The sequence below is a fragment of the Scaptodrosophila lebanonensis genome, unplaced genomic scaffold (assembly GCF_003285725.1).
Source record: "Scaptodrosophila lebanonensis strain 11010-0011.00,11010-0021.00 unplaced genomic scaffold, SlebRS2 tig00000072-arrow-pilon, whole genome shotgun sequence".
In the NCBI taxonomy this organism is placed as follows: Eukaryota; Metazoa; Arthropoda; class Insecta; order Diptera; family Drosophilidae; genus Scaptodrosophila; species Scaptodrosophila lebanonensis.
The window spans coordinates 5,260,297-5,283,007 of record NW_022060558.1 but is presented as its reverse complement, the minus strand read 5'-3'; the positions used below and the strand labels follow the sequence as shown (position 1 = coordinate 5,283,007).

At 38.1% G+C, this 22,711-nt stretch overlaps 1 protein-coding gene across 11 annotated transcripts in view; it reads left to right on the top strand.

Annotated features, from left to right (window-relative positions):
• The window catches only part of LOC115625216 (RNA-binding protein Nova-2), a 51,411-nt gene that overhangs the window by 9,398 nt on the left and 19,302 nt on the right, over positions 1-22,711 (top strand). For 2 of the 11 annotated variants that reach the window (XM_030520195.1, XM_030520194.1), the window contains exons 1-3: positions 4,469-4,639; positions 9,816-10,705; positions 21,466-21,948. In XM_030520195.1, the coding sequence (XP_030376055.1) occupies positions 21,946-21,948 (3 nt within the window). In that variant the 5' untranslated portion in view covers positions 4,469-4,639; positions 9,816-10,705; positions 21,466-21,945. Of the gene's footprint in view, positions 1-4,467; positions 4,640-9,815; positions 10,706-17,142; positions 17,253-21,465; positions 21,949-22,711 lie in introns of those variants that run through there. The other 9 variants (XM_030520188.1, XM_030520189.1, XM_030520187.1 and 6 more) reach the window with 8 other exon arrangements.

The following is a 22,711-nucleotide window of genomic DNA, read 5'->3' as shown; positions in this document are numbered from 1 at the left end:
TGTCTAGTAAACATGTGAGACACTCAAACAAAATTATATACATATGTATGTACATATGTACATACAAACGTTCATACATATCTACATTCATAAGTATGTATGTATGTATATAAATCATAGTGCTGTCTATGCAAAAATTTTCATTTGCCAGCCACAAGAATCTCAGGTCTGGGCACACAAGACGACAAGCTGCTGGCATTGCCGAAAGCCGAGGAGCATGTAGGGAACGAGTGAGAGAGGAATTGGGAATGGGAAACGAGAAACGTGCCGCCAAAGTCAACGAGGTCGCTCGGTTTTCGTTTCGCATTAACTTTAGCTCATTCATATTTGCGACTTTCCTACATACACACACATATATACATATGTATGTACATATATATACATACATATGTACCTATGTAAGAACATATTTACTTTAGCTGCTTGCCTAAACACACGAAAGTTCACACCAAAGTCCTAACTGCAGGCTCAAGAGGCCTTTCCTTACTTTGCTCTTTAAAGCTCGGAGGCATAAAAAACAAAAAACATGGCCGCATGCTAAACACTTATAAAATATAAAGCTAAAGCGGCACAAGATATCCTGCGGATTAGTTGGTTGAAGGGAGCTGCGCAGGTTAGGTCATGAAACCGCATGACATTTGCGCCATTGTTGTGTAAGAATGTTTGTGCATGCCGACTATACATAAGTACTCGTATGTATGTATGTGTGTGTGTATTTGCATTCGTGTCGATGTCGCCGTTATCGTGTTTATTTTACTGCTCCATGCGGCCTTTTGTTAACTTCCGCTAATGACTCCCTCACTACCTCTCGACACACCCCTCATCCCACTCAGTCGGCAGGCAGACAAAGCTCAGTGATTTCGCTACTGCTGCCAGCTATCAACTGCTGACCATAGAGGGTTCCCCCAATTGCGGTGCCCCTCGTTTGATTCTGTCTTAATTCAACTACGTTGATTTTTTGCCCCATTTTCAGATGTTTTTGTTGTTATTATTACTATGTATATGCCTGGCTTTTGTTATTGTTATTGTTGTTGTTGCTGCTGTTGTTTTTGTGTTTGTAGCATTTGCCATGCTGCAATTATGAATTTAGGGCAATTGTTTGGAGTCTGGTTTGCTGAGCATTTATGGGGTCTTTGAAATTGTCGGCCCACAGTGCGAATGACTTTCAGTTCTGTTTGAATGGGAAGCGGATGGCAGGAGGTTGTGGAGGACATAATGGAGGAGGATAGCTTTGAATGAAGTATGATGATAGCCGAGTTGGAAACGAGTAGAATGTTAACGTAGCGCTCGCCCGACCTTTGCATATCCTTCTCTCCTCACAGTCATCAAACATAAACTTAAATGTTATAAGAAATCAAAATATACTTCGGTCCACAATTTACTTGAAATAACGATGATTACAGTAATTGCAGAGTTGCATTGGGAAACAAGCAAATAAGCAAGTGGTCAGTTCTAGTTCGTTTTTATTTTGTAGCCCTGGAAGTTTTTCGATTTGCAGTATTATCTGATAGTGCTATGAAGAAAAGATAAATATTTGTTTTTCTTGTCTTATTATATAATTGCATATGGAAAGAATCAAGTGACTTTCAACGATTAATAAAATAAAAAAACCTCTACAAATTAATATTATTCTCATATAATTTTGTACATATTTATAGTTACTTATATTTCGGGATGCATTCATGCACAGCATTATTACTACTGTTACGACGTTCAGATAGTTAGGGAAAAATTATACAAATTTGTATGTATTTGTATTTCTCTATATATTTGAGTATACTTGGAATTAAATCGTCTGTTTTATTGACTTTCAATGCATTAGTCATATTTTGGTTGGGATGTGAGTGTCTTTGTTGCCTTTTATAAAGACAGTTAATGCTATTGACAAGAAAAAACCATTACAAAAGCGTTTTTCAGATTAGCGTCGTCGGTACTTGGGTGATAAATTGCCAGCAGGCAGCGCTCAGTAGCAGCCAGCCTGTCTATCTACACGTCTGTCAAGCGTCCGTATTTGAAGATGTGCTCATATGTACATACATACATACATATGTACATATGTATGGATGTGGTCGAGATACACCCACACACAGGCACATATATGCATGTACGTACACCGCACACAAGCCTGTGTGCCTGAGCGTCCTTTATTAAAATGTTTGCGATATGACAAACAAAAAGGCAAGGAAATCTATCGTACATGATATTTGTCAAAATGTAAAGATAATGCGGCCTTCTCAAAGATACACACACTCATTGATAGATACGACAATTGTCAGCAGATTTCGTCGAGCATATGAAAAGGCGATAAATGATACCAAATGGGCAAACAAAGGCAGACGGCTAATAAATGAGCAGAGAGTGTTGAGTTTCTAGTGTGAGATTGTTTGGCTTTAATCTGCTTTTAATGTGACAATTTCAAGATACATGACTTGTCGAAGTATTCCGACCCATTTGTCTTCACTAAGGTAATGCTATTGTAGTAGACAGAAATAATACATATACATATGTTGTATGTATGTCCAAACAAACATACGCGTATAGTAATATTTCTTAGTATTTGTATATTTGTGACGTACTTTACTGCCAAAGGAATGCAACTTTTAATATAGTTTAAGATGTTAAGATATCAAATCTTTGATATGCTTTTAGTACAGACATTACAGAATTGATCTAATACAAAAATTATGAATAACAAATACCAAATACATTTTCACAAATGTTAGAATTCCAAATGATGAAGAAGGCAATAGATCATAGGGATTCATAATAGCAATTCACAAGTTTTAAGCTTAACTCTAATAAACTTGTTATGCATGCAAGGACTTGCACTTAACTGTATTGAATATCCTATAAATGACTCAATAGAAATAGCATATGCGCAATATTCTACTACAGCAACTTGTCTTTTAATTGGTGATATCCGATATCCAAATAAAAAGCCTAAAACGCAATTTATTTATATGTATATAAAGAAATACGGCTATAACAGTAAAAAGTAAAACGTCTAAATAATAATCTATTGACACAGATACAGGTCCAACATATTAAAGCTAACAATAAAACATTTAAGATGTAAATAAGAATTTAAAAAAAAGGATATAAAGCAAGGCAAATAGAAAGTGTTTGAACAATTTGGTGTTTCTCAGAATCGTCGATCATCATTTTTAGATAGTGATCAGATATGTGCATAGTTGGCAATCGCAATAAAACCATACTATAGTTATGTGAATGAAATTTATGCGGTGTTAAAGCTTCTATCATCGAAGCATACAGTGATATTTAGAAAGAATAATAGTTTATTTTTACGCATATAATCTATCAAGTGATTCTATCACAACGTAAAAGAATTCTATGTATTGTCATGATACACATATGTACATATGTATGTATATATAAACATATGTATGTATATCGCAAGGTTTCCTGTGTCACATGATTGTTTTGTCTGGGCTCTGCTCAGATTGTGACTTCTTCTATTTACGTCTTATAATTTCAGTCAGTAGGCCTCTTACTGGTAGCTCCTCACTGTTTGCCAAAATCTTGGCTAATATCATATATTTGTGCTCGGTTTATCACCACGACAAAACGTCTGCAACCAAATGGCAACGAAAAACATGAAAAACAAACCCAAAACCGTGCCAATAAAGAACTAGGTGGTTCTGTCTGTCAGCCGGCCAGGCAAAGTGCAGTGGACGCCCCCAAACATACTCGTACATATGTATGTATGTACATATGTAAGTATTTACGCGTACATGCGGTCATAAATCATACGTGCACATGCAAAGAATATACGTAAAAGTCAAAGGTTTATATATATATATATATATATATATATATATATATATATATATATATATATATAGCATAAACTATCTGTTTACTGATAAGAAAGTCAATACTTACACACAGCTACACACACTGACATATTCAGGCTGTAGTGAGGGCTGTGGGCTGTGTGTTGCTCGTTGGTGGCGCGGGCTCCTTGAAAGAGAGAGTTCCGCAGAGGGAGAGAGAGGAAGAGTGCAAAACGGCTGAGCAAACTCCCGCAGCAAACCTCGTCAGTCAGTCAGTGGGCTAGCAACAGTCGCGTCTCGCTGGCAGATAAGTTATCTACCAGATACTCTGGGTACACTGCTAGTTTGCTCTCATGCTAGTTGTTCTCTCGCTAGTCGCGCTCTCGCCTCTCTTTCTCTCTCTTGCTTTTTCACACTGCTGCTAGTGCTGCCAGTACTGCAGGCGCGGGATAACAAGTGCTTCAAACTCATACACATATACTGTTCATATCCGCTTGTGTGTGTGCGGCCTCTGCCTTCGACTCTGCAGGCTGCGTCGCTGACGCTGTTGCCGCTGTCGGCGTCTACGTTAACGTCGCCACTCAAATTCATTTCGTTTTTAATTGTTTTGAGTTTTCGATTTTAGTTGTATTTGATTTTCACGTACTCGCGCACTGTCTGCCGTCTCGACGCTATCGCACATCATTCGTGGATCGTTTAAGATTTGAGGTTCGAGATTCCGTCATTAGCAGTGCGTTTGCTCGTTCTGTTTGATTTGCGCCCAACTCCGTCATCGGCAGAGAATCTTGCAGGAAGTGCTGCTTAAAGAATACCTCATCAAAAAAGCAAAAAAACCAATTCATTATGTGAGTGTTGTGTTAAAAAATCATTTCCTGCTCATTTCGGTTGCTGCACTTGAATATTTTCATTGCCTATTTATGCTATTAGAACGAGATGTTAGGCAAAACAAAAACAATAACAACAACAACAACAAGAATCTCGTTAATTGAAATACTTAATAGATTGCAACAATAACAAAAAATATGTACAGAATATGGTGTGTGTGTGTGTGTGCATATGGGACGAACTTTAACTTTAAGTACTGAAATCGATGCCATGTCTGCGGGCTGTCAAATTCCAATTGGATGTGGAAAATTGTGTCGCATGTCAACCGAACCCGCACTTGCAACGTAGGTCTCTGCTCCCCAGCCCCAAACTCAGGCCGCTCGATTGCAAAGCTACAATTTCTGAAATTTGTTTTGTAAATACACATATTCTCGTACTATACATAACGAACAGAATTGTATTTTGAGGCGCCTTTCGTTTCTCATTGCTTAGTTGCTGCCTTATCGCCAATGCCTTATCGTCTCCGCTCGAGTGATAAGGGCGCCGACGAGATAAGTCATTCCGACATACATACATATACAGTATATGTATGCTTGAGCAAGAAGCATACATATGTATGTACATACACATGAGTTTTGTACTCATAAGTACTTGGGTGGATGTGTACAACACAAATATATGGACATGTTTGTACGCTGATTGTTGCCTTGTGATATCAACAAAATATGCCGGACAAAAATAATGCCTATCATTTTGTTATTTGCACAGACAGGCAGAACTATTGGTAACTTGAAAACTTGCTGTGAAAATCAGCTTTCTTATGGACGGTATTTTTATTGCCGATCGTGTTCTAATGATATTTCTATAAGTATATATTACTGTGCACCTTTTATATTAGTTTTTCTATATATTTGTATACAAGTTTAGTTCATCGAAGCCTTGATTCGCTTGTCCACTCGGAACAAATATTTTTGATGTCAAAAAGCAAACCGTTTTGATATCAAATGTAACTTGTTCTATTGCGACCACCACACCTTCATTATTTATTATTCTAATAGTTGTTGTTCTCTTTTATATTTTCAAACATCTTAAAATATACTTATTTAGAGAGACTTAAGGAAATTAACAAAATTATTGTAAATGATCACTTGAACATAGAAAAATATCAAGCACTGATATTTAAACCAGTTAACTTATTTCTCTAGTAATGTGCTTACTAATGTGGAAGTAAAAAGTGCTTGGTCTAGTATAAATGGAATTTTCCTACATTGGTAAATATGTATGTTTTATATTTATTAATAGATATATGTAAATATGTCTGACAACATATGCGATACATTCCCAGAAAAATAAATAGTTCTAGAAGTTTCCGATGAAGAGCGAATCATAGCTGGGATGGGGTATATAGTAGAATTTTTTTTTGTTCGTGTGTTTAATAGTTGCTTATAAAAAGGCAATATCGTTTTGTACATGATAAATGAAATTTTGAAACGCCTTAATGTTGGTAAGATGTTCTCAATTCTTTTTTATTCCTCTTTAAAATTTAAATATACATACTTATATGTGTAAAAATGGTGTATTTTGTGTATTTTGTAAAAATGGGTTTTGAACCACTTTGAAAAAAAAAAAAATTATACAGTGGTATTTATTATTCACGACTAATACTGAGATTGTACATCTGTATATTACCAACTAGGTCAAAGTTTTGGTTTCGAAAAAGTGATATAAGAAGCAAATTGTTGTAAAGCAAATTCAAGGCAAATGGAACGCTTTGAAGATTTAGGTCGTGATCGCAATTGATCAATAATGCGAAATTCAACGGCGCTTTTCGTTTGCTTGCCATTCTTGACTGTCGACGCGTAAAAGTCCTCGTGCTGATTGAAAAGTGCATTTAGTTCGTTTGTTATGCAAAGCCTCCGTCCACAGCTGCTTCAGATTCATCATCATTAACACATTTTCGGCTTGAATGCACCAATGACGACGACTGCAGCAGCAGCAGCAACAGCAACGTTAACGTCAACGTCAGAGTCTCGCGTTCATCTAATCAAGCTGCCAGCCTGCTTGCCCACATAGCGCAATATTCTCAGCTGCTGTTCTCTTACTTATGTATTATTTCTGTTGTTGTTTGAGTACATACTATGTACAATATGTACATATGTAATAATATATTCTTCTATTATTTCTGTGCATACATTTCAAGGACACATCAAACACGTACATATGTACATACATACATATGTATTTACATATACATTTACAAAGGCTAAGCACTTTGCGTGCTTTAGAAGCGGCAGCTAAGAGAGAAAAAGAAAAAGGAGAAGGCGGCACGAAAAGCAAAATGCAGGCCCAGGCCCAAATCGGGCGCTGCAAGTTTTAGGGGCCAGTCCAGCCATTCACACACACACACACAAAACACATACACACTCACTCACCTTAAAAATATAAATTCGTTGCATGTGGCAAGTATTTTCACATTTTTTTCTTTATTATTTGGCCTGGCGAATGTGGCAGTTGCAGTTTTATTGCCAAGTTTGCATTGCTGGCTGGCTTTATATCGAACGTTGTGCGCCATTTTGCTTCTGGCCCCTAGACAATGGTGATGATAAGGGGCTGGGCGGGGATTTTCCCCTTCGTTGAGAAATTAATTAATCGAAATAATGAAATTCTAAGCGCGCAAAACTGACTGGTTCTGAAACAGAAAACCCGTTCTGAGGCATCTGCTAAAATTGATTTTAGTTTTCTTCTTATTGTTGTTCATATTGTTGTTGTCGTTGCTTACTAAATATTTTTAAGTAAATGCAAATTTGTGCGGTTTACCTGTTTTTTTGTTTTGTTCTTGCTTTTGGTTTTTCGTGACAGGTGCCATAAAATATATATAAATACATACACAAATATAGATACACGTATGTACATATGTATGTTCGAATACTCATGCCGGGGGGAGATACTTGAAAAACGTATCTTATGGGACAGTAGTATAGTATACTATGTATGGTAGATGCGGAGAAGACTGCGTTAAAGTGTTAGCATTGAATTATGTCTTCTTTGGTGCTTCTGTTGTCGTTGTTGCCTTTGTTGCTATTGCTTTTTGATATTTTCGCTGCTTCTTCCATTTATTGCTCATTTTGCTTTACACTCGCCGCCGCTGCCGCTGCTGCTTTCGAAAAAATTTGTTTAATGGTCAAGGTCGCTTGCAGTCGAATCAAACACAGACACACACACACACACACACACACACAATCACAAACACATTCGAGTGCATATATAGCGGGCTATAATCAAGTGTATGCCAACCACTACAGCGACAGCAACAACGACCAAAATATTTGTATAATTAAACGCCATTTTAAACAAATAAATGCGCGACGCTATCGTAGCCGTCGCCGTCGTCTTTGCTATTGTTTTTGTTGTTGTTGCTACTGTTGCTGCTGCTGCACTGCTGTTGTTGTTTTCTGTCTTGACGCATTTTTAATTAGCAATGAAATCATAATAAAAATTAAAAAAAAACCAGCTCGTGCATAAATGAAATGCAAGTTATAATTTTGATTTTCATTGCCGCGTGCACTGAACAAAACATACTTACAAGTGTATCTATTATGGATCTCTCACCTCTTCAAATACTTAGAGGATTGTGGGGTTTTTAAGCTCTTTCGAGAAATATCGGGAACATATTCTGTAATAAAGCTTTAGTATCAATTCGTCTTCCATTTTAACAAGTTATGCCATAAATGTACAACTTTTATGAATAAATGATTAATTTTAGTTACCGACTAGTATGAATTCAATTATAGTAAATATATTTTCCTCTGAATGATGCCCACATATCCACTAGAAGTCAGAACTAATTAGAACAACACAAGGTATACAACAATTTTTAATCTCTGTTTACGTCTGTCTTGTCTGTCATTAGATCCCATCCAGAAATGGATGCCTTTGGAACAAATACACAAACGGAATATACAGTCCTATTTCCGTTCTCGCACAATCCGAAATAGTGATTTTTTGCAATTATTGCGTTCACAGCGGATTGGTGCTTTGGTCAATAAAATTAATAGGAATGCTTTGATTTAAACATCTTTACAAATTACTATAATGTCGAATAGCATGGGATTTAACATATTTAAAAGTGAAGGAATCTCTTTAAAATCAAATTACTCTCTAAAATGGGACTGAAACATTTTGAAAACTTGTCTTTCTTATTCTGTTTTTCAATTCCGTTAAATTAATAAGGAATTGGAAACAGGTTGAACAAAACACATGAAAAATGTATATAATACAATTATTATTCCATTGGAAAAAAATTGAGAATATTTTATTTAATGATATAATTATTTCTTATATAAAATTAAGAGAATCGATTTGGTTCTGTCTGTCTGGTCGGAACGATCTTTGAAGCACATTTAAGCATAACTCTGAAACTTGTTTGGTTCAATTGTTTTCGGAATTCTGTTAGTGTTGAATGATTTCAGGATGTCTTAATCTTAATTAGATATGTTAATTAGATGTGGACAAGAGTACGGATGCCTATCGAATATCGGCATTTGTACGGCTTTCACTGTGAAACTTCTAAGGCTATTGACTATATCAGCCTTCATGAAGCTATTCGCATTGGGGAGGGGCTACATTTTCCACATATGTATGTTTTGCTTACCCCCCGCTTTGCTTCTCATATTTCAATTGCTATGTGTACATAAAAATGTGCCCTCTTGTAAAGTCTCCCTTGTTGTTATGTTTCATCTGCTGCACTGATAGCTTTTTGAGAATGACTAAGTATTGCTGCCCCTCCCCCTCCTTCTTCACATCCACCACGCCAAACACCAACAGTCCAAGCAATGTATAGCGCTATTTGAAATCTCTCATCTTGTATATATGTACATGTGTAGTATTTAATATTTTGCATACTAGTATCTATATAATGTAAATACAATTTAATACTTGAAATGCATTTCAATAATATACGAAATATATAATTATACATATATATTGTATTCCTAAATGTTTACTGTATGTATTTATTATTGCTGCATAATTCACTCATAAATATTTTTTTCCTTTTCTTTTTTTCATACAAACAAAAAATCGCACATTCCACCACAAAACCACCAACAACAAAAAATAAACTAAATAAATAAATGAAAATAAAAAACAAACGTAATCTAAAATCCAAATCCAAAAACCGTATGCCAAATTACGTAGAAGGACTAATACGAAGAGCCAATACCTAGCTTTAGCCTAGGGGAACGTTGCGTGTGTGTTTCATTTTGTAAAGCCTGAAGCGAAACAGAGAGATCACAGATTACAGAATTCAGATCACAGATCATAAATAAATTAGTGTCTCTGTGTGCAAAAACGCATAAACCATAAAACAAGCCAGCTTAAGCTTGAGCGACAAATCAAATCAGCAGCAGCAGCTACTCATCCACTCATTACTACTGACACTCGCAGGACGACGAGACCGGCTCCGCTTCATCACCAAGTAGCCCAAAGTACGCGCACTCCAACTCATCCAACAATCAATACAATCAATTTTTCAGATGCGATTTGAAGAACTCTGAAACATAGACATAATTAAAAGCATATGCCAAACTCTGCGCCGTATCAGATCGTTCGTTCTGTCTCGCTCACTAGCTCGTCTCGCACCATTCTAAGAAACCAAAAACAACCAATACAGCCGCCTCATTATTACAACACACGAGCGTTTCGTTTTGCAAAAGACTTGCCAAAAGGAACCAAAACCCAAACAAACCTAAACTACAAAACAATTCAGCTACAACAACTAAATCGCATGATAGATCAACAACAATAGTAACAGCAACAACGACAACAACCAATTTAGATCATAACAATTTGATCGAATTGAAAGACCCAAACAAAACAAAAACAAAAACAAAATACCAAAAAGCCAAGGCAGCTAAATCTAAATCTAATTCAATTCAATCCATCAAAAACCAGCAACATTCACTTAAAAATGGCCGAAGACGCTGCTATGGAGACATGCCCGAGCCCTGAAATGGGGGACTCACGCAAAAGGCCCCTCGATTCCGATCCGGAAAATGAACAATCTAAACGCTCACATTTCAGTTCCGGTAAGTTTTGCAAATCAAATCCAAAGCCCATTCAAGATATCATCACAAAAAAAAAAAACAGCAAAAAGAAAAATGAAATTAAACCAAAAGAAATTTAAACAATATTCGTCACTCTTACATGCATTTTTCGTGCTCTCTCTCTCTCTCTCTCTCTCTATCGAACTGTCTCGCTCTCCTCCTCTGTCGCTCTCTCCCAGTCTCTCTTTTTATCTTAATGGTGCGTAAAAATAACTCATTGAATTTGTGTTCTGCCTAACTAATCGTGCCAATCGTGTTGCATATTTTCTAGTTATGTTTTCGACTCTGTACAAGCCACAGACACCCCTCAACTTCATTCACCCCCTCCCCTAACACTTGTCGCCTAATTCTAGCTTCCCATTGCTGTACGCCAAAGCTCCCGATGAACATTTTCAAGTTTTTTTTGTTTGAGCTCTTCATTTTCTTTCTGTGTTCGGTTTCAATTAACAAAAAAAAAAAAAAAAATACAAAACGTCAGCTCAATGTACGAATTCTTTCGCAAACATACATACATACATACATACACACACACATACACACAGTTGCCATTCACAGTAATTAAGTGCAAAAGGCAATCAGATTGCGCATACGCCCCATGAGCCCTCAAAAACATGAGCCCAGTGCTGGGCAACGTCAAAAGTGCATAAGTAGTAAATAGTGCACATGTTCGAAATTGTGACAGTCCGACATCCTTCCCTTGTCCTCTCCTCTCCACTCCATTGCCATCATGTATACATCTACTAGATACACATGCCCCAACTAACAGACAGAACGTGAGGCAGGCAGGCAGGCAGGCAGACGAACAGACAAACGCCGCACTAATTGTTTCACCCTACACTTCCTGGCCTAGTTCGACCCATTTTCCGTATGACCTCAGCCCCGGCGTTAGCCTGGGCAAGCATTTCAATTTCGTTTACAAACATTCGCCGCCATTATCTGCGCAATTAGTAAGTAAGTTGCAGCAGCTGCAATTAAAAGCGCGCCAAACGCAATTTGCACTTCCATTTCGCACATGCATACAAAGTGTACTTGGCCACTAATGTCGTTGCTGCTCCTGCTACTGTTGCTGTTGTTGTTTTTGCTGCTGCTGCCATCACTATTAGCGCAGCAAAGATATACATATATTGAAGGGGGCTACTTACTATACAGAAACTAAGTAGAATCTTTAGAGTATATTTCAAGCACTAGATCCGCATTCGTCAATAAGGATTGTCGAGCATTATACTTAATTGTCGTTTAGTGTCTAACACACTAAATAAATAAGTATCCGATTAGTAATTATATACGCAAAGTTAATGTGCATCCCACAGTTGAGAAAATTGTAGTATTTTATTCCTTATTTAATGTGCTATTATTGAGCACAATAATCGGCGTTGATTATCAAATTCGAAAACAACAACAATTTTAGTTTATGATGTGAGTTTATATGTGTAACCGATGATCTGTTTTATGAAACAGACTACACATGTACATGTCTATACTTAATGACAGATTTTCTCAATCCTTAATGTTGGCATGTTCCCCTAAATTCTATCATTTTGTTGCGGCTAAATAAACATATTTTTTTGAGAATCTATGCCTTATCAAATATTTTCATGAGTGCCTACACACTAACCCCCCGCTTATGTCACTGATTGCTAATGTTGGCCGTGAACTGTGCGATGCGCCATATTGTTGTATACTCGAGAGGCTGAAAAGCGCATAATGAGGGGGGCATTCGAATCCAAGCAGCCAAGATGCTGGGCAGTATCGCTCTCTGGGTCACTCATTCATCCATTCATATGCAAAGTCCAAGATTAGCACGCTTTGTGTGTTAGCTATGGGGCTCCCATTACCAAACTATACACAATAGTGTTTGACCACGACTTGGACACGCACACAGCTGTAGATATCTACCAATCACCCCTCCCCCTCTCCCCCCAACCATCTTAGCCAACCCTGGACGACTATTAACTAATACAGAAACTTTTCATGATTTGTGAGCCGCTGACGCTGCCATCGACTCGAAACCAGCTGCCTTCAAGGTGAGCTGGCGACGCGTTGCGTTGCCGCTGAGTTAAGTCGAACTATCGGACTAAAGCGTAAACGGCTATAGCTCGTCCGACGAAGCTTTGTGTAAAGTACCTGTCGTGGTGTGTTGTCGCGTCTCATCATAGTCATAAAAATAGCAAATGTGGAAATATTAGAAAAATGTTTCTCTGTTTTGTGCCGCTGCTCGCCCCCGCTTGGACAAATGCGATATATTAATCTCATGATATTCAGAAAGATACTTTGAAACAACGTCTGTGCCGTTGTTGCTGTCATGTTTGTACACTGGCTCGTGAACAAACGTGTTTTGTTTTGGCTTAACACTTGTGGAATGTCTTAATTGTATAACGTCGTCTTCTGGTTTTGGTGTGACGATTATTTTATTTATATATATTAAATAATACGTTGCATAATTAGAAGAAACAAGCTAAAATGAAGAAACGCCATATGAGATCCAGGCGAACTGTTTGAACTTTTTGTATATGAGGTTTGCATGTGCACTTTTGAAATCTTTTAACTTCACAAGTTAGGCTTGAATTTTCCAGAAACTTTTAGGAATATCAATAATTCTTAATATCATATTAAGTTTAAGATTAACTATAGCATTCCTATTATACTCGTATTCTCTGTGCTTTAAGCTTTTTAGATGGTCTTGATGTACTCCTATTCTAAGAGTTTTTAAAGACACAGAAAGTAATTCAAAGTTAAGGGATGACACTCCAATAGAAACTATAGTTCAAGCTGAATTATTTAAATGCATACAAATATAAAGCTGTTGGAAAACAAATTTGTGGCTCTGGCTCTCAAGCTTTTGTTTATTGTTCGGTCAAGTATTTAATTGGGTGAGAATCACGGTTTAGAAACGGGCTTCATACTTGTAGTTACATTGTTATTGGATTGGGTTGGCTTAGTACTAATCAAGACAAAGATTTACGTGAGAGTATACCTCGAACTGAAAAGGGAAAACAATACATAGTTCTAGTGTTCAAGAAACAACTGTTTCGTTTTATTCAATAGCTTACCTGGTGTGTATTTTTAGTTAACTGCATATTGTTTTTCTTTTCAATTTTAAATAAATATAACTGGTTAGAAATGAGCTAGGATTGAACACACAATAGGAACAGAAGTAAACAAATATACATATAAGTATGTATGTGCTTGTCATCGTTGTTGGCATTGCTATTAATTAACTTACTATTGATATTGCTTTTTGTTATTGATGTTGTTGTTGTCATTGGGCCCATAGAGAACAGGTCCAGAGCGTACATACATACTATACATACGTACATGTACATGTATATGAGTATAATACATATGCATGTAAGTTTCTTTCTCAAAAGTAGTCACACACGCACATGCGGCCATTTTGTTGTACACACATGCATAACTTCTAAAGTACATATGTGTGTACATACAAGTAGTTGTTTATTAGTTTTCAAACAATTTATTTGTGTAGCTGTCTTGATTGTCGTCTGCGCTATTTACTTACTCGTGTATTTATTTATTCGCTATTTATTGTTATTTTCGATGGGCTGCCGATACGATTGAAGGCGCTCGATGTGACATGCGATAGTTTTGGGTAACATGATGAAGAGGTCGCTTTAAAGAGTGCCAACATTGCGCGGTTGGGGCAGGTGGACGAAATGCGTCAATGGCTGCTGCTCTTGGATGTTGTTGTCGTCGTCTGCAAGGAAATGCAGTAAAAAGTATAAAGCGAGCAGCTGCTGCTGTTGCTGCCGCAGAACAGCGAGCAGCGTTCCCCGAAAAAAGGGGGCGGGTCAATGTGTCGAGCTTATATAATCAACATTCTGACAGCGCTCGCGACACGACGACGATGACGACGGCAACACACACAGCTGCAAATATCGCCCTGGAAGTTTCTGTGACAACCCCTACTGTGTGTGTTTTTTTTTTTTTTGTGGGTGGCGAGGGCAACACTGAATGCTGTCTGCAAACAGCAGCCGCGAGCGAGAGGGAGAGAGCAAGAGACAGAGAGACGAAGTGAGTGACGCGTGAGCGTGCTGCGTGCGATTTAGTCGCTATGCTGTCGTTGCAGGCCCATCGGCGTCCAGTGCTGTTGACCTAGTTTGCTTTTGCTTTGTGTGAGTGTGTCTCTAGCTTGTGTGAATGTATCTGTGAGCAGCCATGGAGTCCTGCGCAGGAGCCGAGCCAGGCAAGCTGTACTTCGGTTTTCACTGCAGTAATGGGCGCCATTGCAGCTGCAGCAGCAGCATCAGCCTTTAAACCATGAAACGTCCTTCAGCCAATGCACACACACACACACACACACACAAACGCACACATGCAACTGCATAGATGTGTAGCAAATAAAATAGGTTGCGCCTTGGCCAGTCGGTGCTGTACAGACTGGCGACTTGAAGTGCGTTTCTTGCCTTCGGGCAGGCTGAAATCGCAGCTTTATATACTCGCACGAGTATATGCTGCTATGTACAGTGCGTTTTGAGTGAGTGAGTGTGTTTGTGTGTTTTTAGGTTACCTTATTCTTATGCACATTCCTTTGTTGTTGCTCAAGTGGCCAAGCGAGCTACCGTTGTCGTGTCGTTGGCGCCATGCACTTGTAGAGCATCTCCGCACGCCCTCAAGTGGCCTACTAATAACTCAAGAGGTGGCTCAGTTGTGTTGTTTAGTGGGTTTGTCCGTACTGTGCCCTGGCTCTGGCTGACTTTTGTCGCACGAACTGAATGCCTGAATGCGCTCGCTGCAGGACCGCCCTTATGCATTTTACTTTCTGCCTATTACTTTGGCCGCAGCGTTCGCTCTGTTGACCTCAAAACGCGCTTGCCAACTTGGCCGATTCGGGTCTATCAGGCAGACAGGGCATACCTACATACATACGTGCATGTACAGTGTGCAGTCAGAATAACGAAACCATTCGATATTTTTCAAATGTTTCAACCGGTAATATTAGATGATTCATTAAAAAAGCATCCTACGAAAAAAAATGTAGTCCATTTTTTGATTAAAATTCCACAATCTTTTAACAAAAAAATCGTGCAGTGATATGTGTGAGATATTTAAATGATTATATTTAAGGTGGCATCAATATTCACAAGATATTTTATAACTTTGATTAAGTATCAACCCTGAACATTATATTTTCTTTGATGATAGCGAAAATGACATCGTGAGTATGTTTTTGGCTATTCCGGTTGCCAGGTTGCCAAAGGATGTTGTTCTGAACGGGTAGTTAGGTATTCATTAAAGATAATGAGTGGGATAGCTGTTTAAATAACTGTCGGCTTTTGCCCCTTGGGCCTGTACTTATGTGGAGCTACTTTCATTTTCAACTAAGTATTGTCGTGTGGAGAATTAGGTCACTCAATAGATTTGAAGGGTTCGTCCGTCATTCATTTTTTCCAGTCTGTCACAATCAGCTCAGCAATTGTGGCAACAAAAACAGCTTCAGCACGAAATTAGGGTGGCTCGACTTATTGTTTTGAATTTACAACTGTACATAAATCAAATTTATGATGACATTTGTGTGTGTGTGTAAGTGCTGGTGGAACCACGTGCATGTGGCGTATGAGGAATGTGCGGCAGCTTGTTTGATTAATTGCGCATACGCAGCGGGTTCAGTTGGGGCTATTTTTAGTAGTGCAGTTTTAATTGAGACAGACTGTCGGCTTGCCGTTTTGTCAGCATGACAGCATGACAGCCTGGCAGCTTGTCAGTGTCTCATTTTGCCATTTTGTCAGGTGGCTGGCCAAATTGCTCAACGTAATTATAGGGTGGCGTTCTAGTGTGTCATCGAATCGGCCCAATGCTCTCGCACTAAAGAAGTTTTCTATGTGTGGAATTGAGGACTTGCCACGTCCACGTTGCCGGGCTTATCTGTATGCTGCAATCGAACAAGTGTTGCCACATACCTTCTATTTTTGTCGCACGCACGCCACCATTTCCCGCACTTGCTGATAAAGACTGAGCCATTGCTCTAAAATTCAACAACAACAACAATTATTGGTTATGAGATCATAAAAACACGCTCTCGCTCTCTTTTTTACGCATACGCATGTTGTTTCCATTTCTAATAGTTTGCTTTGTGATTGTGTGCGTGCATGATCAGTGAGTCATTAACCGCTCTCTCGCTCTTTTTCTCCTACTCTTCGCCTCTCCTGCTTACTCTCTGTTGTTTTTTATCTATGTCTCTCGCTCACTTGCCAACTCTACGCTTGAAGCTCGCTTGACTCAGTCTCCGTGTTGTTTCTTTTTTGTTGGTTTGTTAATTTTTTCGTTATTATTATTTTTTTTCGTTTATCCGCCACACTCTACGGCCGAAAAATTCTTCGCAGCTTTTAGCGTGTGCTTCAGTGCGGTTTCAGTGCGCGTCGTTGTCGTTCGTGCGCTCGTTGCTCATCGTCGCCATTTTGCAGCCATTTTGTTAGTGAAATAAAAGTTTGCCGCTGCTGATTAAACAACAGCGCCAAAATGTTATTTGCCAGAACTCAACAACAGCAGCAACAGGAACATCTTCACCTTCTATGTACGTGTTAAGTGAGATTCAATATCTGATTCAAATTCTTGAAAACTCGTACTCGCTTTGTCATTTATTGTAATTGTCAAGAAAGTTTTTGCCAATTTCTCTTCAACTTCTCTCAGAGCTAAGTACACACATCGACCTTGACAATTAGCGTGCTCGTGGGCCGTGGCTGCAATTTTTCACAATGACACAACACACATACAGACATATAAACACATACACACACACGCATGTGAAACTGTATCAGCAAATATGTGTTTATCTCGTTTTTAGGCAGTGTATAGTGAAGCGCCCCCACCCCGTATACGTGTTGTTTTTTTCTATTTGTGTTGATTTGTTTTTGCATCACATGAGCCACATCACCATCCAACCCCCACCTCTACAATAACAATATGTCCAATAATTATTGTACATTTGGTTGCGTGCACTTTTCACAAATTATGGCAAGTTTCGGCAACACTGCGTATACGTATTGTGTTGAGGCATGTAATTACCAACTTGTTTGGTATTTGTTTCTTACTGCGAAGGTCATGACGTGCCAGATAAAAGTTTCTCGCATTTCTCGCCTTTCGTAAGCTATTTCGGCAAATACTTCTAACTGTATTTATCTCAAATATGCTTTGTTCAGTTTGTTCTTCTGTTCATTCAGCGTTTTAGCATCCGAAATTTGTTTTGGCCCGCAGAATTGTGTAAAACTGGCGAGCCGTGCTCGAACTGTTCTTCGTGCTCTCCCAGCCAAAAATATCGTCAATGTGCTTTCCATCCAGGTGCCTAAAAATGCCATGAGCTCACCTCGCTTTTGGCCCTAAGCGTAACGCTGTGTGTTTGTCTGTCCCAGGCACACGTAATACACACATCCATACGTACATAAAACAACAATTAGAAACGTTGACAGGCGACTAGCGAAACGAGTATGTGAAATAAATTTATAAAAACTTACACATATGTATACATACATATGTACATATGTAAAAAAGAAACGTCGAGGCAAACGAATGGGCAAACCAAATGAGCAACAACAAATTCAGTTCAATGTCAACAAAATGATTATACAAAAAGCTACAGCAGCGACACAAACGAATCCACAAATATACAAAATAGACGTACCTATTGTACATGTGTTTCATGAACTGATCGGCCCGACTAACCAAACGAACGGCCACCGTTTAGCACTTGGGCGCACTATCAGAAGATACTTATTTGGAAACCAATTCCAAATCAAAAACCCAACGGAACGTCGTAATTCATTCAAGAGTCACGCATTTCGCGTTAATAGATTTCAGCAGCCGACTTTAATTGAGGAATGAGCCGTCATAATAGAAGCACTTGGACTTGGCTACTTCACAAAAATGCGGGAAGCAAACGGCAGCAACTTAACCTTGAAAAGCTATTGATTGTGTGTGGGCATACTTACCTCACCTGTATATACGAGTATCTACATACATACATACATACATATGTATATACATGTACCTGTATATCTGCACACATCAATGAGTTGTGAATAAGCCAAAAATAAAAATCATGCTCGTACTCATACCCATGCCAGAGGCATCAAGGCAGACGTCAGACAGTCACAAACCGCGCAAATACTTGTACGTGTGGGCATTTTACTTTTCTTTTCAAAGACAGTAAGCCCCCGATAAAAACAGAGACTTCACGTGCGGAGGTTAATATATAAATGTGGTTGCTCCTAATCTGAAAACAGAATTTAAAAGCAGTTTTCGACTATTCATAAATATTCACATAAATCAAGTTTTAATTCACTCATTATTCTTAATATGTAGAGGTTTCTAAAAAGAGAGGCTGTTTTGCTACTACCTTTAATTGTATCGTATTAGATTTCAAGGATTTGTAAGCATAGATAACTATGTATATTACAGATTTTTTACGGATACATTAACATGGATGTTATCTATGTTTATTGATCTATACCATGGGAATCGTTTACCTTATCCGGTAAATGTCTGTATACTGTCTATGGCTGTTTATAATATTTGCTTATTAGGTTTCGATTCTTGTCGTTAATCTTGTTGTGCGTTTCATTTGAATAAAGTGAAATCTCACACATGCCCATCCTCTCAACTACCGACAAAGTGAAGCTAGCTGGACAGAAGACAGACGGAAGAGCGAATTTGTCAACTGAATATCTTGTTCGACTTAGGCTGATTGTGTAATCTGAGAGGCTCAGCCTAATGCCGAGTATTGCCAACAAGTTGTAAATTTTTGTGTGTGGCAACCCCAAACGACTTCGAGCAGTTGAATCGGATAAGCATTGAGCGGACCCAACGTCATCTGATAGTCATATCTTCGTACTCAGTTGGTCGTTTTCGGGGGTGTTGGCATGAGAGCCGTGCCAGTTAGTCAATTTTTGTGATAAAACATTTTTAGGAACAAAACGAGAGACAGAGCGAGAGAGAAAGAGAGAGAAAGATAAAGGGCTGACAAACCACAATACAACAAAAAACCACACATCATATCACAGCAGCAACAAAATCAACTAGATGATCTCACACATGGCCAGCGGCACAACCGACATAGACGCCCACTTTTTTGTACCCTTGCACTTTGTAGCGAACAGCGCTTTGCATTTTAAGACCGTACACATACACACACAACACATGCTCTCATACATTCATACACTCATGTGTATGTTAATTTATTTACACTCGTGTCGTGTTTTTCTATTTGTTTTTTTGTGCGCTGGCCACTTTGGTTTACGGCAACAGATTGAGCGCCGTCGCTTTTTGTTTAATGGGGTTAGTTGTCTGTTTTAATCGTCGCAGTCGCAGTCGCATCAGTCGGCCACGCGGTTCAGTTGGGCAGGGGCAGCCTTAATCATCCAGCGGGTTAAAGTGCGTCGCTCAGCGACCACGTGAGCGAGCAGAAGGTTATTTAGTCAGTGTGTTTATGTGTCGAGGCATTTAAATACATTTTCATTTTACATATTGCTTATATAACTATTAAATCATATTCGTTCATTATTTTCACGTTATTTGTGCACGTCGTTTGATCAGATTTAAATGCATTGAAATATATATATATATATAGACGTATAAGTATGGTTTTTTTTCTCGTCCAGTTGCACAGTCATTTAGTATTTGGTCATTAAAATTATCAGCAGTAATTTAGCTTGTGTTCAAATGTAAGTTAATTTACAGGAAAATTACCGGAGGTTTTTGTGATAAAAATAGAATTTCTACATATCGTTTTCGTTGAGGCAAAACTAATTGGGCAACAGGGCTTAGTTTTTCACGCTCAGCGCTGTCCAGCTACACTCAGAACATTTTTATAGATTCAAAAACCACTCTTATGCATTATACATAGATCTGGAAGATCTAGAACAAAGTAAACCGAACCCATTATTTCCGTACTTTTCTTAAACCGAACGTAATCAATAAATAGTGGGAAAAGAAACGAAATACTTGTACAACAAAATAATAACGAAATATAGTAAATGGTGTTTTTATTATCAAGATCCATGAGTGTCTTTATTGACTTTTTCTAAATATTGACTTCGTGCCACTAACAAGTCAGTGAAATAATCATCAATCGTATTATATAGGTTACATGACAAGGCTCTGGGCTAGTTAAGCGATAAGGTGGTATTCGGGAATTATGTATTACTAGTAATTATTTGCGTATACTATGTATATTATATACATATAAAGAAACTTACCATTTTTTCGGCATTATCATTCAACATCATTTATGCATTAGCAAATCAGTCATAGAAATAAAAATTTCGATTGCTTTACTTCATACATTTTGTTCACAGCTCAAGTTACCCTTGGTTTTACATTTTATATTGTATTTGTCATCGAAATCCATAAACATATTGCATACTTACATAAATACCATATGTGTACATAAATGTGCTTGTAATTGCCAAGAACCATAGCGCAGCAATAATTCCAGATGTACTTATAAATGAATGGAAAAGGTAACAAATAGACACAAAAACATATGTAATGCGTAATGAAATGGCTTTTGCCGCATAATGAAACCAAATGAAAAAAACACACAAAGCTCGGTTTCAAATTCGTCATATCAGAAGTAGTTGTTGTTGTAACATTGCAAGCGTGCGATTAGCTATAACTATACAAGTATTAAATCAAATAACGAAAATAGTAATAATGTTGCGAAGCGATAAACATAAATCATGGCAAATTATATTTAACTCCCGAATTCTTCTACTCTCAAACGAAACGTGTAGCAGCATTCGCCCAAATGCAATAAATAACTCGATGAAATGAAATGTGATAAGCAGCAAAGAGAGCTCTAAAAACTACATATAACCAACCACGAAAAACACTTAAAGTAATGTTGTGATAAAGAAAAACAAAAAATGCAAAAAGAACTCTAACAAATCAAGCAAAAAACTCACAAAAAAAACAATCACATGCCATAAAACGACTGAAACGACTTAGTCGTCAATCAACGCAGCTCAGCACAATCTTCATAGCTCCAGCTCGCAAAATCTTTTCACAATTCTCCAGCAAGGCAGCTACATCGCTATCGCAGTATTAGAAACTCAACGCCACTCTGAACTAAACTCTGAACTCAACTCTGCGCTACGGCACTCAACTCAATAATCCTTGGATCGACTCCACTTTATTCCACTCGACACAACTCTATTTAACTCTGATCGACAGCACTCCCCTCGACCCCCGCAGCTTGGAGAGGATACAAGTGAATGGTAAAATACTTGGAATTGTTTTCTAAATGTAAACGCCTTCCATTACATTTTTGGATGTTGTGTAACTATCGTCATTAACAACTACTATATCTTATACTATATACATGGACATACTCTCTATAGCACCAAAAGCCTACTGCAAACATGCATACTACTATATAAATATATATATTTATATATATATTCATATACGTAATCGTATATTTGTCATCAATCAAATGCCATCAATTGAGGAGCAAGAACGTAAAATGTAGTAACATTATTCATCAGCCAAGACCAACAAATACTACTACTACTACTACCTGTACTATTGTTTTCTACAATAAAATCATTAACTGTGGTCAATGCGCAACACATACGGCAATCGATCAAGCCTATCAACCAATCAATCAAGCACTTCAATCAACAACAATACTACTCTTTCGACTACGCCACCAGATCGACATGCTGCTGCTGTTGCCGCTGCTTCATAAATCGATGTAATCTATACTCTCCCTTTTATCTCCTTTTTTCTCTCTTCTATAAATATACTATCACTCTATACGAATTTTCGGTCGTTATTGTTGTTGTTGTCGATGTAATCGTTGTTGCCTACTTCTTAATTACTATAAACCATAAAAAACGCGCAGTAATAGAACACCCACCTTCAAATACTACATTGCCACGCCCACCATGCGAACACACCACGTACTCCCACACTCTCCACGTACCAACAACGCCCATAAAACAACAAGAACTAAGTCATGAAGCGTGCTGCAACAGA